This window comes from Cynoglossus semilaevis, chromosome 11 (assembly GCF_000523025.1).
Source record: "Cynoglossus semilaevis isolate Cse_v1.0 chromosome 11, Cse_v1.0, whole genome shotgun sequence".
NCBI lineage: Eukaryota > Metazoa > Chordata > Actinopteri > Pleuronectiformes > Cynoglossidae > Cynoglossus > Cynoglossus semilaevis.
Window position 1 is genome coordinate 10010120 of NC_024317.1, and position 19351 is coordinate 10029470.

General features: G+C 41.8%; 1 protein-coding gene across 3 annotated transcripts in view; it reads right to left on the reverse strand.

Annotated features, from left to right (window-relative positions):
* Positions 1 to 2125: 2125 nt before the first annotated feature.
* The window catches only part of pdzrn3b (PDZ domain containing RING finger 3b), a 79166-nt gene continuing 61940 nt past the window's right edge, over positions 2126 to 19351 (reverse strand). Inside the window, exons 1-8 of one of the 3 annotated variants that reach the window (XM_017036965.2) lie at positions 17594 to 17916; positions 8016 to 8269; positions 6920 to 7007; positions 5696 to 5794; positions 5475 to 5537; positions 5268 to 5369; positions 4597 to 4713; positions 2126 to 4500 (exon numbers count right to left, since the gene is read on the reverse strand). In XM_017036965.2, the coding sequence (XP_016892454.1) occupies positions 2983 to 4500; positions 4597 to 4713; positions 5268 to 5369; positions 5475 to 5537; positions 5696 to 5794; positions 6920 to 7007; positions 8016 to 8269; positions 17594 to 17659 (2307 nt within the window). In that variant the 5' untranslated portion in view covers positions 17660 to 17916 and the 3' untranslated portion in view covers positions 2126 to 2982. Of the gene's footprint in view, positions 4501 to 4596; positions 4714 to 5267; positions 5370 to 5474; positions 5538 to 5695; positions 5795 to 6919; positions 7008 to 8015; positions 8270 to 17593; positions 17917 to 19351 lie in introns of those variants that run through there. The other 2 variants (XM_008320454.3, XM_008320453.3) reach the window with 2 other exon arrangements.

Here is a 19351-nt window from a genome sequence, read left to right on the forward strand (position 1 = left end):
GGTTTTTTTTGTAATGATTCCCATGTCCAGACTCCTGTGGTTTTCAGGAGTGGATTTTATTGAAGCTCTGTGTGGGGGCAGGGCACTCAGCGGGCACTGACCTGCAAGACGTGGGGGTTAGTGGAGTTTCTCCGCCTGTCAGATCTGCATCATCACACAGAGGCAGACAGTAAAGGCTTTGATTTTCTCGGTGACTGCTTGTCAGACTGGCATTCTGCCAGCTTTTTTCCAGGAGACATTCAGATTTATATGTGGCAGTTGTGCTGGTTGCACGACTGCCGGGGTGGATCTGTTTGCGTTAAGTCAGTCTTCCTATCATGAATTATCGTATCGCCAGTTTCTTGCCAACACACACTTTATAAACGCAAACACACCCTGTGATAGTTAAGTCTGTCTCTGATGGTCGTGTTAGAAAAGCAGGAAGAAAAAGTTCAGTAGAATCTGGTGCAGCAAAAGTCAGTGGAACACACACACACACACACGTCACAAGAAGCAATTGATGACTGGTGTCTGGAAATTCCTAACGACTCAAGTGCATGCTGTGGGTTTCTAATGCGGTGGAGTCCAGGTGTTGATGATGAAATGATTGCATGCAGATGTGTTGAGAGGTGGGGAGGTAGTCGAAGTTCACAGCTGTGGATGTGAGTGGTCGGATGAATTAGAAAATGGATGTTCATGATGGATTTAACCCTTTAAGGGTTTGTCTGTAGTCTCAAGTGAACCATTGTGTAAAAACAGAACAGAGTTATGGCTAAAAATGTTGATTCTGATTCATGAACGATCGCTCTTAGCTTTGTTTACCAAGACGGGCTCGTACACAGCACACTATTGGTTAATACAATGCGTACTTGGTGTACTATTGGCTAATTGAGTATGCTCTTCTGTTCCTCACTCTGATTGGCTCATGCATCTCCCCTTGTCTGTCGGCCACTCTCGTTCACTTCGTTCTGCGTCGCCATTATACAACTCTACTGTGCATATAATTGTGTGGCAAAGGGTAATACAGTCTGAGGGTTGATGTCAGTGTGGGGGAGGTTCGTAAAGGGTAAATATAAACAGTACGTAAATAATATAATAATGATCTCACCTTTACTTCACGATTTTTCCTAACTGCGGTGGGTCTTGGATCGTAACTACCGCGAAAGATTGAAGTTTAATCACCTCTCAATCAACATTTCTTTTTCTTTTTTTTTGTCATCATAAATACACTGGTTTTCTTGGTTTCTGATTACTCAGCAGCAGCAATGATTACATTTCAGTCACATTCCCACTAAAATATCTGTCCAAAATGGTGGACGTGGCCTGGACTTACGGGGTTGTAGTCTGCCTGCAGGTTTACTACACTCTAATGAAGTACACTAATTGACTTTATGCACCATGGTGGCAAAGCTGAGGCGTGTTGCCCTCTTAGCCATTCAGCCTAATGACACAGAAGAGTGCCCCAGGCTCTTAGGGGCAATTTACACAGATGTGACCGTGTCTTTTCCCAGGGTTGTAGTAAGTGTGAATGAGGGCCTAATAAAGGTCCAATTACTGCAGCAGTGTGTGTGTGTGTGTGTCTGTGCTGAAAGTGTAGCTGTACAGTGTAGTGTAGATGTGTTCGGTCGATTCAACACAACAGCAGAAATAACGACAAGCTGTTATGTTTTAAAGTACCTTCACATTTTTAACATTTTAAGAATTCTAAATATTTTTTAACATTTGAAAAGATTTTTAGGATTTGTTCAGATTTCAAGAGTTTTAAGATGTTTCTTTAGATTTTTAACCTTTTTACAAATTTTAGATTAATTACTGTTTTATTTAAATTTCAAAAACCACCATGTATGCACAAAAAGTGTCTTGCAATGTTAACTATAAGCATGCGCCTGGATTTGTCTGCCAACATTACCCAGCACAGTACCTGCCACTGAAATGCTTAATTGCATTTTTCATACTAACCATAGAAAAATATTCAAAACATTGAATTCTCCTCATTCTAGGTTTTGTCAGAAATGATTGTCCTCTGCATGTAAAGATCGTACATCTGATTAAATTATTGACTAAAAAAAACCCAATTGGGTTTATCCATGTTATTGTTCCATTCATCTAACTTAATTAATAAGATGACCAAACGTGATGTCAAAAATTATCATATATAAAACAATAATTTATTATTTCTCTCATTTTACAAAACATATGGTGTGGATAACATTTAAGCTGTGATTGTTTTGAATACATGAAAACCTATGAAAGCAAAAGTGGCTACATTGTATTGTTATCTCTAACAGACATGAGAAAAAAACAGTTGTGTGTATATATACGTACAAACACAATATGACGATATGTAAATATACGTACTAACACAGTATGATGTCATATCGAGGTCTTCATTCTGTAACAGACGGTATATACTGTATGTTGCTGGTGGTATAAACTTTGGCAGTCAGCATCGTTAGAGAGAAATAAAACAAAAAAAAAAATTGAAATTGATACAAAATGTTATTTTTTAATTTACAAAAGTCCTTTTGAAAATGACTATGTATTCTACCTTGCAGGAAAATTCTACTGTTTCCATAAAAGCACGACATACAGTATGTGTAATGGTAAAAAAAAAAATACTGATAAGAGATATAAAGTACAAACACAAATCATGAGAAAAAGTGTAACTGCTGGTTGTTTCTATTTAACACCTTTTTAATAAAGCCTCTTGTTGTGTTTCCACAATCGTCAAAAGTTAAAGCTCAATGGTAAGAAATGAATCATGAAGGGATTCAGAAAAAATGCTGTCAAATCATTTCCATGGTTACGTTAAGTTCATGTTAGCGTCCAACCGTCACCAAAAAAACTGTCTTCACTACGCTGTCTGTCCAGATAAGGCTTTCTTATTTCATATTTACAAAATGTTGCCACTTTGAACGAGGCAGGAATTTCTACCCATCTGGGAGTCTTCTATGTACAGTCCTTTACCCCAACAGTCCTTCTCAATGCTGACCTCAGCAGGATTTACACCGTTGTCACAGACAGGAGCGAGTTGTAAACCCTGGTTCCGTCTGGTGACTTGGTCCCGTGAGTCAGCAGTTCCTGGATTGTCATCCAGTTGTCAAATATTTTCTTATTCCTCTTTTTCATCATCTTTTTGTGGCTGAGTTCAATAATGTTTGGCTCCTTTTTGTCTTCAGCACTGCTCTGGTCTTTCAGGCAGTCGGCTCGGCTCTGCTTCATGAACTCGCGGCGCTGTTTCTGCTCCTTGGCCCGGACGGCGTGCTGCTTCCTCTCCTCTTTGCTCCAGTAGCGGCCCATCTTCAGTTCACTTATGGCATCGTCGTCCGTGGTCATGCCACTGCGCTCCTCGTGAATTCGAAGAGCGCGTTCCCTCAACAGCCTGTCTCGGACCGGGCGCTTGGTGATGTATCTTGTGCCGTCGCTGCGAATCTTCACCTTCCACTCCATCTTTGGCTCCATTTCGCTAGATGCGATTGGGTCGCGGCACATGCTGACCAGACTCATCTGGCTCTGAGCGTACTCCACTGCTGACTTCTGCTGGATCAGCTGCATGTAACTCTGGTAGTGCTGGGCGTGGGCTGGGATGTGAGCGTGTTTGTAAGGTGAATGCGGATGGAAAGAGCTCCGTCCAGCCTTACTGGACTCTCCCAGCTTCTTTTCTTTGCTTTCTGTCTGCAGACCATCTGGATCCCTGGAAGAAACTCTGCTCCTGCTGGGACCACAGGCTTCCTGAACTGGAGACAACTGCGGCCTCAAGAGCCTGCTGCTGGAGCCGCCACAGCCTGACGCTGATGCTTTACCCTGGTTCTCCGTTCCTCGCCGTAGTGAGTTGTCTGGGGACAGCTCCAGTGTCAGAGGGGTGCTGCGGCAGCTCTCACCAGTGTTGTAGGCACTGGAGCTGTCCTTGTCTGATTTCTCCGGCAGCTCTGTGATGTCGGAGAGCTCGTGGCGGCGAGCATCAATGCTGGTGTTGTAGTTGCGGAAGCCGCTGTTATGGAGCATCCAGGACTCGCGACACTGCTCCCTTAGCTGCTGCATCTTGTGAGCGCGAACAATATTCAGGCACTCTAGTTCGATGGTGCGAAGCTCCTCATTAAGCAACTCCAGCTCCTTATCCACCACCTCTTGGTCTTGACCTCCGGCCGCCTCATTCTGAAAATACAGCCCCTGAACTCCGCTGCTCCTTATCTGACACTTCAGCTCCAGGAGTTCCCTGAAGCGCTCGCACTCGTCGGCCGTGATGCCCAAGAAGTCGGTGTCGGTGTAGTCCACGGACATCAAGGACTCACTGTTGAAGGGCAGGTCGCTGCTGCCGATCGTGTCCTGGCTGTAGGTCAGCTTCCTGCAGCTGCCCAGTGTGTTGGAGGCCGTGGTCTGGTCGTCGCCGATGTTCTCCTGCTCCGAGCTCTCGTCATTTCTCGTGCTCTCATCGGTGCGTCCCACGCCGCTGTCCTTTTCGTGGTGGTTGGACAACAAGGTTGCTGTGTCAGTGGTGCCTCCGTCCTCCTCGTGTTTCTTCTGGGTTGAAAAATGACAAATTGAGGCCCATCATACCATAGAGTAAAAAAGTTTGGCAGCAAATTTAGTTCAAGGACATGATGTGTGTATGCTCACCTGCTGTAACATGCTGGCAGTGAACTGCATGGCCTGATGGTGCTGCTGCTCCAACATGTCCATGTGGAGGTCATCCAGGAAGTGGTTCCTGTCGTCATCCATCCAGCACTCATCCAGCTGTGATGCAGTGAGGAGGAGGAGGGGATGCCTCATTAGCCACAAACATAAAAGCCTCCAGATATGCTTGGTTTTGAGCCGGACATTATCATTTATAAAATCTATTCACGTACAGATGTATTGGGAAGTTGCTGACAGTGTGACATATACAGTCAAAAAAAACATATAAGCATCATATTTTACAGCCTTAATTCTGTCCTACTACTACCTACTTTAATTGTCTCTACTGAAATACTTTTTCTAATTCTACAGTAGTGATATAATGGAGAAAGCGGGATTTTCAAAACTCTCTTAATTTCCTGGTACATTTTCATGTCTGACCTTTATCACCCTAACCTGCTGTATATCTTCTTGTCTATCTATCCTCTGTCTAAAACAATTCTTTCCATTTTTCTTCTTGTGCCGTCTGTCACATCTAATAAAATACTTACTTCACTGTCATTCCAATTACTTTCATGGCTACTTCTATAGATTTCAAATTGATTTCTGTGAATGGTGGGTGACATTTTCTGTGAAGACTTTTAGAAGTGAAAGACAAATGCAACTCTTTTTACCTGCAGCTCAGGTCTGGCCACCAGCAGAGAGATATTCTGGTTTCCCTCGCTGGTCAGTAGTGCTACGGCTTCCTCTCGATTCTGGATCTCAATACCGTTGATCTTGGCAGACACAGAAAGAATAATTTAATAAGCTTTTATTTTTTAAACACGGTTGAACTTCGGATATTCTTCACCGGCTTCCTGGAAAAGATGCAGAAATCGTACCTGGATGATTTTATCTCCTTCTCTGATCCTTCCATCCTTTGCAGCAATGCTGTTTGGGTCAATCTGAGAAAATGGAAAATAAACCATTTTAACTCAAATGGACTACATCACATTTTGAGAATTTTCTTTAATAGCACAAGCCTTAAATGATCATAAACCCAGCCTTCAGCTAGAGCTTACTTCAGTTGAACCACATTTGAAGGTTGTCCCACACCACTCACCTCACTGATGTAAATTCCAGCTTCATCCTCGTCGTCAGTCCTGTAACAGATGGTCAGGCCGAGCTTGTCCTGAATGTTGGCGCGGTACAAATCCACCTCCTGGTGAGACAAATGAGCAAATTAATATCTTTTGCATCTGAAATAATTCTCTTTTAAGTCAGAATTGAAATCGTAATGATTTTTTTCTTTTGCCCAGACAGATTGAATGTGTGACTAAGTAATGGGATCATGGAGCAACAGGGATCCATCAATCACTGTAATGAATCTTTCAGGCAGTGAAGGTGGAAGTGGTTGGCTCTGTTTTTTTCCCCACTTTCCCACTGTCGACTGACAGAATGACAGATGATGCAGCACTCTGCAGACGGGCAGAGTCCCGTCTCACACTTGTCAGCACCTGTAATCTCACTGATACAGAAGGAGATGTGACCAGTGGTGTTCTTCGAGGGCAGAGGCCGGACTTTCAGACGATTTCTAAAATATTCAGTAGAGTATAATATATGTATCAAATAATAACTGAAATTGCTTTAACAGAATGATGCACAAAACTGCTCAGTCATGCAGGGAACGGCAATGGAAAAGTCACCACCAGTTTAATATATGCTTAAGGTTGAGCAGCTTTCAAGAACAGGGTGAAAGTGAAAGAGATAATAGAAAACATTGTTAAAAATAGTTTTTAGTTTTCAAATTCGGTTTCGATGTGAGGACCAAGGCACTAAGGAGAGACATTTGTAGGTCAAAAAAAAATCACTCCTGGTTGAGTCTATGTACCATCAGACATGATGGATATAACTGCACACAGGCAGTTGGCAGACTGGGGTTTATTTGGAAGGGTCATGAGGGCTGAAGAAGGTCACTGAGGGAGAATAAAAGAGACCCCATCATGTTCTCATCCCAGCATTGTTAATGTGCCTCACCAGATCCATCACGTGGAACTGTGCCATCTATTTATCCGCCACGTCCTCGCTGCACCGCAGCTGAGGAAGACCTATACGTCTTGTGGCGAAATTAGTAATGATATCACCGTAGTGCATCTGTCTGGTCTGCATCTCAGTGTCTGCCTGCAGAGAAACTGCTCCATCAATAACAACTACATATCAGTAGTTGTGGTCAGCTGCGAGGACGCTGCAGCGGGGTTGCAGAGGTGACCTTAGCTCTGCTTGACAATTAATAATGCGCTGCTGTCCGAGTGCAGATCTAAATCTGAGCGACGGAGATTAGATTCACCTCATATTCCATCTCCTCACGTTCGATGTCCTGCTGTATGCTCTCCAGGAAATCGTTAGGGTCAAAGTATCCGTGTTCTGGAGGATGCCTGACAGAAGACAAAGACAGTCTGGTTTAATACTCTCTTAAAATGTCCAAGTAAAAAACTGAAGTCTAACACATTTGTCAATCAGTTTTCAAATTAGTCAGAGTTTTAAAAAAAGGAGAATTATTGGGGAAGTAATGACAAGTCCGTACAGGAATCTCTGAAACAAATTAATTGAGGCTACACCCAGAGGCTAACCACAAATTAACACACTGCATGATTATTTCAGTCTGAAATCATTAATATTTGACCATGATTATTCATTATGGGCCACTACAGGAAAATGTAAATGGAGCCAGACTTTCTCTGTGCTCCAGAGTCCCCTTCAGCACAGAACGAAAGACAGAATGGGTGCAAATATGAATGTAGAGAACCATATTTTAATATGGCAGCTGCCCTGGAGGAGCTGTCATCTCCCACCGGTGACAGGGACACAGTCTGTTTAATCCAGCAGTGTGGTCTGGAGACCGAGATAAGTGTAGTGTGAAAGTGTAGGGTGAAAGGTGCAACCGTCTCTGGGGTTACTCTCTTAATTAACTGTTAGGGTGAAAGGTGCAACCGTCTCTGGGAGAAAGGAGAACGAGTCGGGTTCAGAAAAACGCTCCACGAGCAATAGTTACTATAAACACCCGTCAGAGGTAAATACAAACGCAGAAGAACAAACATGATTTTTCAACTCCTCCCAGGGGACGTTGACTTGTGCCAGTCGCGTCAAAGCATCAGTTCTTCTGTATATGTCCTCACATATATTGTGAAAATAAAAGGCTGTGTTTCTACCACAGTGTTTGAAGCTGTTACAGCAAAAGATACGTTTTGATGCCGACATATTTGTTCTTGGGAGATGTTGGAGAGATTTAACCATTGGTTTGAAAGGTCTCCCAGTGGCGAAACACTACATCAACTATTGTTCTACTCACAGACAGAAGCAGCAACAACAACAACCTCAGTAACATCATCTTTCTAAAGAAAAGTCTGACAGTTTCCAGGGGCGTCTGCGGTGTTGTTACTTACTCATCTGAAAGCAAATACTCCTCCAGCTCCGTCATGGCCGGTGAGGCAGGAGGCAGCTTCGTAAGAGCCATGATGTGCTGGAGGGTGATGTCGGTCTGAGTGCTGATGTCTGACACCTGGGTGTCAGCAGACGCGCTGACCAATGTGGGGTGTGGGCTCCTGCGCAGGACCTGGACCATGATAGGCTCCTTGGCTGTGCGGAAAGCCTCCACTGCCTGGTCATGAGTAGCCTTGGACAGGTCTTTACCATTGACCTGGGGGAAAGAAGCAGAAAAACAACTTAAAATAACATGAAAATGATGACATGGTTAGAAAACACATCCCACAGATGGTGTTGGTACATGAAGCCCTCCACTCAAACCTGGCAGAAATATCCTGTTGGTGAAGAAGTTTTATGAGGTCACCCTCAAGCCAGGCATGTTTAGAAGCTCGTGCATTACCCTAATAAATCATGGTCATTAGCTGCTGCTGCTCCTCTATTCCTCGTAAAAACTGTAGATCAGTTGGATTGTTTAATAATAATAATAATTTGAACTGTATTGATCCTATACTGGGGGGATTCTTGTGTTAACTGCAGATCTACTGTAACAGGCTGCCACTTGGAGGCGCCAAGTATGTGGTTCCTCTGGGGCTCAAACTAAGGACCTTCTGTGTGTAAGGCAGATGTGTAAGGCAGGCGTGATAACTGCTAATCTTCTACTTGACAGGAATGGAGGTGAACAAAGACACCAGTGTGGGAACACACTCATAGATGTTGCACTGTGGGTAATTCCATCGGCCGTCTGCTCTAGAGAGAGTTGCTGTTTTGTTTTCCTTTCATTAAGCACATCACACGGATACATTTGTTGGTTTGTGATTCCTGGATGAGCAGAAAGATTTGAAGAGAATTCAGCCTGAGGCTTTTCTCACTAAAAACACATTCCCACACACACACACACACACGCAGGGGTCCAGGACAGACAGCTTTTTCTACCGGTAGTGTCGTCAGATGTGGCGTCGTCCTGGTGACACACTGTAACTGCAGTGTCCCATCTCTATTCCCTTGACTTCTAACATGCAGCTCTATTTTTGAGCATTCATTTTCTGATAAACACCAGACCGACTGGTGCATCTGCCTTCGGCCATTGCTTCCTCATTCACATTCATAGTTTGCAGACCTAACTGTGGTGCTGCACATCAAGAGAACGGCAACATTATTCAAGACGCCTCCAGGGAATTAACCTGGTCTATGTGGAAAGTCAGACGTTGAGCCAGACACCAGGAAAAGCTCAGAAACTTTTTCTACAAAGACATACACATAGAGGCTAATGTCGTTTGAGTGTGTGACCTTGTGTGCGTGTTCAATCGTGTGCACATGAGGAAGGACAAGGAAGCGAGGGCAAAGTGAAAACTTAACGGAGAACTCACAAAAAAGCAGATTAATAATAATCCTAGGTCCCGGCGTATAATTGGATCTCCTCAGTGGACCTAGACTGATTCAACATTAAAACTGCAAACCCAAAAAATGCTTTTTGTTAAGAATAATTTAAAACCGAATGACATTAGCTCTAACATAGCAGAATAATCAGGTCAAATTTCTTACATGATGACCTTGATATTTAAGACCAGTGGAGTAGGGGAGTAGTACTTTCTGGTGTGTAGAGGAAAAAGGCCTTGTTCATAATCAGCAGTCATTTTGACCATAAAATGCAGAAAATTGTGTGTTAGCATCACATGAAAACTGGACCCATTCACATTCATGAAGTTGAAATTGAATTCCAGGTCTAAATTATATTATTACACGGTAACTTAAGATTGAAAAAAAAAAAGTTTGCCGGAGTCAGAAATGGAAAATAATTTCAGCCAAATAGTATGTGAAAAGCAGAAATATGCAAACTAGAAATAGAAGAACTGGGCTGAAGAGTAAATGCCAAAGGTGTCATGGAGGAAGTTTATTTTTTTTTTAAATTAAGATTAGCATCTTTTTTAAATAAGCCCTAATATTCACACCTCTATTCCTCAAAATATAAATAATTAATTCTAGGTTCTTTCACAACCAGGAACACCTTGGTGTGACCTTTTTATTTTGAATATTTACTGCCACATTTTTCATATTAATAATTCCACCTTTTGGATCATCTACCTGTTGATTTGTCAGATTAATCATGATTAACGATGACAAACCGTGGTCATGATTCAGCCAAAGCTTAATCAGAGTAAAATCTGTAATCATTTGACAGCCGTACAAGGAATTCATTAAAAATCACACTGCCCTTAAATGATTGGAGGTCAGACTAAATATATAATAAAATATAAATATATATATTCTATTGTAAAAACTGTTTTTTGTCAGTAAGATCATTTGTACACAGGCCATGACATCAGCGGAGGAACACCAGCTCCTTTGTGTTCTCTCCTCACTGTGTGCAGTCTCAGCCTCTCAGACCTGGTTGCCAGGAATCCCAGGGCTGCTTGAAGGCAGTGAACCAGAGACAAAGCCCTTAGCCCCCGTGTTTTGTTGAGTCCATAGCATTCTGCCTCAGCGCTCTCAATGGGGGGCGTCCCCTCCCAGCTACGGAGGGGGTCCCACGGCCTCCATTTACTGCGCTCACCTCTGACACAGAGCAGCCCTTCGCAGCACACAGAGGGGAAACACACAACACTCCTCCAAAACAATACACCAAACCTCGCAGCCAATAAGCTCTCCAACCGCGCCACATTAACCCCGCGCCATGACACAACAAGCAGCTTACAGGAGCTGGTGGTGAGCAGAACTGAGTTGTGAGACCTGAACAGTTCCAGCAGAATGGACACCTCCTCCGGTGCCATCACATTCAAGGTTTGCCTTTTTGAATGCAAAGCACTTGAGCTGTCACACATGTTGACTCAGTGGCGTGATACTCCGACAACCTCCACCAGGGACAGACAGACAGCTCTTTTAAATCCCTTTTAATGAAAAGAAGCCAGCGTGTCCTGTTATGTGTACGTCTGTTAAGTCACAAGCAGAAACACAGCTGTGGCTGCTGCCATTCACTGCTAATTTCCTTTAATTAAAATGTCACTTGTGAACTCAACAGTGGAGTCTGGAAGTCCTGCTGTAATACTGTCAGACCCAGAATAGGATCTGTTTCTTTTCCCAATAGTTATCCACAGTTAGTCATTTTCAGTCAGGAGTTTTCGTTTCGTTTCTGAGATTGACATCAGAGACTTCTTAATGCTTTCACTTACTTTGGAAATAATCTACTGCTTCGCATTGCTTTAGGGCTGCATTCAGAGGGCAGGGGCAGAAGTCAAATACTGTAATTCTGCATGACTTACACAAGAAGTTTTTACCAATTGACACTGTTTTTGCAGAATACATAAAACCGAGTTGGCTGAAGCCTTCACACACTACTGTGTGTTCACAGTAGTGTACTACAGAGTGTTCAGTGTCAGTTCACTGTGCAGATGGCTGCTGTGATGACCTCAGGTGAAGGTAATAACCAACAGTTTCCACAGTGCCTGGTGAATGGTGATGGAAGGCCCAGTGCATTAGCAGCTGTAATAAGATGTCGGTACAGGGCACAGTGTGTTTGTATGTGTGTGTGCACATGTGATTGCTAACCTGACAGGGAATATTTTTATCCACCAGGGACCAGGCTTCATCTCTTTCATTACTGTCCCTGTGTTATGGCAGACAGGACGCAGCTGCCACCAGTTTTCAACCATTATCCATTCATTTGATTATATGTGAAGGTTTCCTTTGGAATAGAAAACTTGCATTCTATGATTTCCCATCAAAAATCAGTGGACGTAAATAAAAAATTCAAGCTTAGGTTTTACATAGGAAAATGTATTTAAATATTTAACACATACCGTATTTTCTGAACTATAAGTCATACTTTTTTTATCCTTGCTGTGACTTATATATTAAAATATATAATTTTAAATGTTTGTTATTTTAACACTGACAGCTGCTAGATGGCACTCTAGGCTTGTGTACCAGTATTACTTATAGTCCAGAAAATATGGTAGTACTAAAAATAGTGTGGGGGTAAAAAACTACCTGGAACACAATCTGCTTTGATTTTGAGGTTTCAGTGAACAAAAAAAACAATTGTTTTCAAAAGCATCTTACACATAGTCCTATTCTCATGATTAATTATTACAGTATTGCTGTGTATTTAGTCAACTCAGTATTTATCTATATTGTACAACCTCAGTGTTTAATTTGGTCTTTCCTCCAGCAAACAGCCGACTTACTCTCAGCCATATACAGACAAAATTGTATGTTTTTTGATCATATTTAGAAATGTTGAATTACAGATTTACCCTGTGATTAACCAATCAAAAAAGTTAATTAATTGACAGCCAAAAACACAGGTTTTCTCAATTAAAGATGACATTGTTTCAGAGCCACTGCTTCTGTTCCTCTGGACTGACAGAAGTAAATGCAGAGGAATCCCCAGCAACTCTACTCTGTTGGCTGACAGCAGTAAGAGCTCTGAGACGTGGGGTGCACTTACATATCACGGTCTACTACACCTCTACTACTTGGTGCTAGTCTTATTTTTGGAGGGGGCTAGAGGGAGGTGTAGTATTTATCGTGTCGCAGTCTTAAACTGGGTCACTGAACTTGAAAACCAAAGGTATTCAACTGTGAATTCTTTTCATACCAGAGATCAAGTTGACTGACCTGCCTTGTTTTATCTTTAAAGCAGGGGTCTCAAACTAAGGTCCGCAGGCCCCTTGCAGTCCATGAACCATCCCACAACTAGATGTCAGTAATGCTGTAATCTGACCCTTGCTGTTAATGGTGGCCCACTGCTCATTTGTGTTTGAGACCCATGCTTTAAAGTGTTGCTTATTCATCTTAAAGTACAGAACTCTCTGAAGGCTGTTGGTGTTTGTTTGGTGTTGAGTGTTTATCATGGTCAGTTTTCCAGCTAGAGTAGACTTTGTTCTTATTGTCCTTCTTCGACTGCCCTCTTTGTCATGTCATCTTCACTGTGCTCTTTCTCTTTCCCACATGCTACCTCATTTGTCCTCTGTCTATTAGACCCACCATCTACCCTCAGCACATCTCCACCATCTCCACCTTGTCTTTCAAACACACTTCAAACTGAGTAACACCAGCTGTCTTCAGCTCTCCTGCTTCTCCAGTTTTATTTTTTTTTCCCGGTGTCTAGTTGGTAATCCCACGAGAACTCAGTACATTTGGCTACATTCAGGGTGTGTTCACACTGCCCCACTGATGCAGTTGCTCTTTTGTTGTGCTATTTTACAGGATGTGTAAAAGCTGGCATTACATTTGGCCACGGACAAAAGTTTTGATTAACTCCTGGTAAGGTTCTAATAAGATGTGTCAACACAAAAAAGTGAAGTGAAAATGACCAACGAAACTGAAATGACGTACAGTCAAGATATGACTTAATGTAACATTGAAAATCTATCAATGAAAACTGACAAACTTAAAGATATAGCCAAACACCAAAGACCAACTCATCACAAATAAAAACCATACACATATATACAAAAACTAATTTCCGTTTTCCTAGTCACTTTAGCTAGGGCTACTGAACAACCTCCTGTCCAAGCAGCACACTTTTCATAACAAGCCACACATTCATTATTCATTGTACCCTACCCCTAACTAATATAGAAGTTTCCCAATAACAGTTTCATTTGACCAGTGGGATGCCGGGCCAATTTCCGAGGAAGCCAAGCCTGTTCACAGACAACAGAGTGCAGTAACACGTTTTCAAATCCAACATTTAGAGGGGCGCTGTTTCACACATCACAACACCCTCTGCCCAAGAGAGGGGATTAGGAGGGCAGCAGTGTTTTTATTAAATAACAGTTATATTCTGAAAAAAGTGAGGAGTTGTGGTTTCCATGGGCATCCGCAAGAAAACGCTACTGTATTTGATCATAAGAAATTGTCAAATACATGTCAGGATCTGGGGACCAACTGTGATTCCTGTTCTGTCTCCGTCTGTGCCTGGCTACAGGAGGACAGGACAAGTGGAGGCTGTGATTTAAGGGGTTTCAGACTTTGGAGAGAGAATGTGGGATTGGCCGTTGTAGCGAACTCCACAACAAATATTTACATATGCCGCAATTTCTGTCTGTCTGGTCCAAAAAATGTCAAACTGAGACCATCTGCCAATACAGACATGGCTCACTGAGCTAACAGTGGGGTGTCCTCTGTCTTCAGACTGAAACATTGATAATTAGAAATTGGCACTTGGACATTATTTGATGTTGAAATTTTTTTCAGAGATCACTTGTAACAGTTGTTTCTCTGCAGGGAAGAAGAGGGAGGAAAATTTCAAAAGAGAAAGACAGACGAAGAGAACAAACGCAGCCTGTTCTCCTGTTGGTTCTCTGGTAATTAGAAGCTTAAAAGCCAAGTTGTACCGAGGGTTTGATTAAACTCTCAAAGTCTCTTGAAAGAGTCGCAGCACGTTGCCACAGTCATTACACAGAGCTGGCGGAGAGATTAGGAAGTTAGTTTTCGAGGCCTGTACCTTGAAGTGCCAACAAAAGCATCTGAGCTTATGGCTTCACAAGGTGCTTACCTTTCACTTTGAAAACAAGACTGCTGGGTTCAGTGCTGTCAAAAGGTTGAAATTTAAAAGGGTGCAGATCAAGAAGAAAAACTAAACTATGTTGTTGAAGTCAAAGACATCAGAGGGGATATTACTGGTACTAATTAGACCGACAGACTAATTAATACAAAATTGAACCATGTCAGTTAATGCCAAACTATAATCAGCCATGTTTGAATGGTTCTCCTCTAAAATAATGACGTTTGATACCAGAATAGTAATAATCCCAAACCACTGGGCAGGGGACCGGTACAGGAACGTGGATCATTTGGTTAATCTGCTGAAGAGTGAGGAAGGAAAGTTAATTTAGTTAATTACTAGCTATGTTTGTAGTGCCAAAAGTGTGGTATTTCAAACACTCCATCAATAAAGCTGTTTTTCTGCTTTAACACAAGGTCTTAACTAAAATAAAAGGCATCAGTTATTTGTTAAAACCAGAACAGGAACCATTCCAGAACTGGAAGAAATGGACCAATGATAGATCATAAAAACTAGGTCAAATGAGAAGAGAAGGTGGTTTAATTCATCCCTGTAGAAAACAGTTTTTCATTCCTTTAGATCGACAGTCCAGTGTCGGTCTTTGGATACTTTGTAGCTGTATTGTTATCCAATCCCAGTAACAGGGCTGTATATTGCATAGAATGTGTCTTAAAACATGAGACAGCAGCCGTAAATTCTCATTGTGATTCTTTTAGAGAATTTCAAAACTACTGAGTAGTTAATCAGATAATCAATAATCAAAAGTATGTTGAGGTTCAGCTTTGGTGTGGACTACAAATGCTGATTAGGACAAACAACTTTCATTTATAAAACAGTTAGCTCCCCCTGCTGTTACGGTCTCTCATCCTGCTGCGGTGACTTTCTCAAAGCTGTCATCTGAAGTTGCCTCGTCACTGTCACAAGGCACAGCAGCAGGACAGAATAGTCACAAAATTGAGAATAATTAACAGGTGAGATGACAGAGTGACCACGAAGAGAGGAGGCAGAACAAAAGACCAATGGCAGGGCCTCTTTAAATAAGACACGTTTTGCAGTAAGTGGCAGGTTCCAAACACCTTTTAGCAGTTCCAAAACCTCTGTGCTAGCTGTGTGAGACCAGGCCAAGATTTTTACATTCTTTCACTTTAAAGCCAAACTATTTTCAGGCACAATGGCAGAGAGTTATCCCTCTCTAATAAAAGACATTTGGAGTAAGGCTTGACTAAAAAACATGGCTAAATCTTTGGGTTTTTACTTAAGCTTACCAAAAGCACAGCATATAAATTTGTATTAAAATATATTTACATTTTATTTGACATTGCATTTTTAAAAAAAGTATCTAGAAGATCATTTAATTGTAGTGTCTAGTATAGTGAGTTAGAGTTGTAATTGTCTGCCACTTGAGATGAATGTTTGACCACAACTGCATGTTTTCTAACTTTTATGGACACAAATCAAAATACTTTAAAGCTAAATGTAATGACAGTCAACATTAAAAACAAAATAAATTTTACAATAGTTACTTTTTTAAGCCAATTTGATGGTAAAAATCTTATTCAAAATGTACAGAGCCTAGAGTGAAAAATCAGCAGTCTGAGTCTGTTATCTCAATCCAGGCTGACATCGCAGTAAAGACAGCAAATCAGGGTCTGGGGTTTGTTTCTGAGGCAGCACATGACACTCACACAGCAAATGTCTTTTCTTTTGATGGACCACAAATAGCTTCAAACCTGACTTTAATATAAAACACGTTTCTCTTCATGCTGACAGTGATGGATAATTTGAAGGAGCTGCAGAAGGTTCATGTGGAGTTCACGTGAGGGCAGAGAGGATCCAGACCAAATAGGTTGTTAACAGGTTCATACTCTAAAAGAACTGAAAACCCCTGGGAAAACTACATTTAAAATAACTACACTGTGGCCCGAGGGCCAACATGGAACTAAGAAGAACTGTTTGAGGATGAGATGTCTTTCTTGGAGCCAGTTTTTAGCAACTTCTATCTGGTCAAAATGTGGTCTAAAATCTCTGCCTACTCCTGCAAAGACAGGTTTTAATAAAAACACCTAAAACAGTAAACTCATTGTGATATACAACAAACATGTTAAAATGTGTGATTATGTGTCTGTGTTCAATATCAGAAGACGTGGACGACCTTTTTATTGTTTTCAATTTAACCTGATTGTCTTTGCTTTTTTCTTTTTATGTACTTGTTTACATTAGAAAATATTTTTTTTTCAAGTTAAACATTAATGTCAACTATCCCAAATCTGTCACGATTGAAAGAAAGTTATCTATAATATCTCTATTCAAAAAATACTATAACACTACATGGTAAGGTTTGCTGTTTCCAAAAACTATATCTTTCTTTAATTTAAATTAGAATATGTAATTTTGCCAACAACGATTGCTTACTGATTACTAAAACTGTAGAGAACATCACAGACTGCAAAAACCCAAAACATTATTACATTTAGCAGCAGTCAGGAAAGTTTATAAAGTTTTTGTTAAAGTTGCATGCATGTTAGAGGTGCATTTATTTCATGCGACTCTGAAAAAACAAACCAAAAAAAAAAAAAAAAAACCAAACAAAAAAAAAAAAAACGCTCAGTCGACAAAGAGACGTTAAATATAAACTTTTGTGAAACTCAAACTGGGGTTAGAGCTTCTAAAGCTCAGAGTCAGCATTGAGCTGACAATAAGGAGAGCACACACACACACACACACACACACACACACACACACACACACACATTGAGAGAGCTGTCACCTCTTCATTACCCCTCTTTCCCCCTCCCTCCCTTTGGCATAGTGCACCACCTCTCGCTGACCCCTGGGACCAGAGTTCAGGCTGCTCAGCTGCATGAAACCCTCCACCCGCACACACTGCACTCAACATCAGGGACTACAAATTCCAGCTACAGTTTAACAAACTCACTAAAAACAGCACACTGTACACAACACTAGTCACTAGGCAGGACAAACCATCAGTACATCCTCAAACGTTCAACCCCAGCGCCGTGGTCACAGTACCTGGTAGACTTCATAGAGTAGTTTATACTCCTCGGGCTTCTGCAGAGTACACAGGCTGCATCCCATGGTTGAGGAGGTCACACCATCCAGGATCTGCTTCCAGCCACTCCAGGCAGGAATAGAGGTAAATATCTGCTTTCCTTCGTTTCTCCTCAAATTCCCTGCCGCTGTCAGCTGGCTGTTTAACTTCCACTGCCACACAGCGACTTTGGCTGGGAGGCTTGACTTCCCCCCAGTTTTTAGTAATCTCTGCTCAACCTCTCTCTCTCTCTCTCTCTCTCTCACACTCCCACACCCCCTCCTCTCCTCACACACTCTCTCTCCCAGTCTGCTGCTGCTGAGCTCCTGTACTGGTGCTTAAATGTACACGCCCCTCATGTTTATTACGCAGCTCATTCATGGCTAAGGGGGTGGAGGTGTTGGATTCATGAATGGGATGGGCTGAGACCAAGCAGGTAAAGCCTCGTTGACCACAAAGACTGTACACGACACACTGATGTAGACACACTGTGATGTGAAAAACATCTTTTAGACTTCATTCGGTTAGTATTGGCGTCTGAAGGACTTATTTTTAAAACATTGCTAGAACTTCTTTGTATGAATAAATTGAAATGACCGGATACTCTGTAAATACAGTTAGTTTTCAATTATTTCAATGCAGCCCGGTACAAATGACCCCACTGACCGGGGGATGGGGGCCGTTGATATATAGGGCTGTCAGAAAGCCTGCATTCAAGTCAATCTTACTAGTTTCATTAGGCAAAGGACCACTCTGGGGCTAAAAAGTGACCATGGTACTTTCATCTAATTAATGGTACCTATGTTGGAAAAGCAACTCCTACTGGATACTGGTACTGGTCCCAACAGAGTAACCATTCCTGAATCCCATATCCTTAAGTCCAGTCCAGTAAAATCCACTCCAATCCAAGTATAACAGTTTTCTTTAGTACTGCCCATTTAGAACATTAGACAGGACGTACTGTAGGAACACTGGGTAAACACTAATAAAACCTTTTTTTAAAATGTCAATGTCAACTTATTTCACAACAGCAACACCTCAGTTCACCTCCTCCTAACTCTGGACTTATTATATCTACAATGAGGATTTGCTGATTTGAAGACCTGCATGAATCCAATCCCATTAAAGGAGGTGCAAAGATGGTCAAACAAAAGCAAGCCATTGGTGCATACATTTGGGGACAACAGTATTTGGCTGACAAAGAAACCCATGGATAATAGGCTGATGCTGCCTTTGTTACTGTTCCTTCAATTCACTGAGAAGTCTTACGTATGTGGTACTGGAAAATAGCTTGTCTAATGTGGACGGTTGCTCAGACCAAGTGGTGATTATTATGGATAGGTCTCAGCTCCAAACTTGTCCAGATATGACATCAGTGTGGCTGTTATTGTAGGCCCTGATGTGTGTTTTGGTTCTTCACTCCAAAACCCATTAGTCTCACCACCGTAAGCTTCTGTTTGTGATGTCAGTGACAAACAGAATGGATTTCCTCAGTCCCTTTCATAATAATACGCCTTGTACCAGATAGGTTTCATGACAGAAGGCCACAGTGTCCTGTGGGACAGTCCTGACTGTTGGTGATAGAGCTATTTCATCCTGCCAGATGTGCCCACTGATCCCTATCTATCTGCACCTCCACAGCTCTGTCACCTCTGCATTATTAGTAAGGCTTTATGTCAAATGCCAAACAGGTTAAATGTAAATACTTTTAAATGCCAGCAAAAACAAAATACATTATC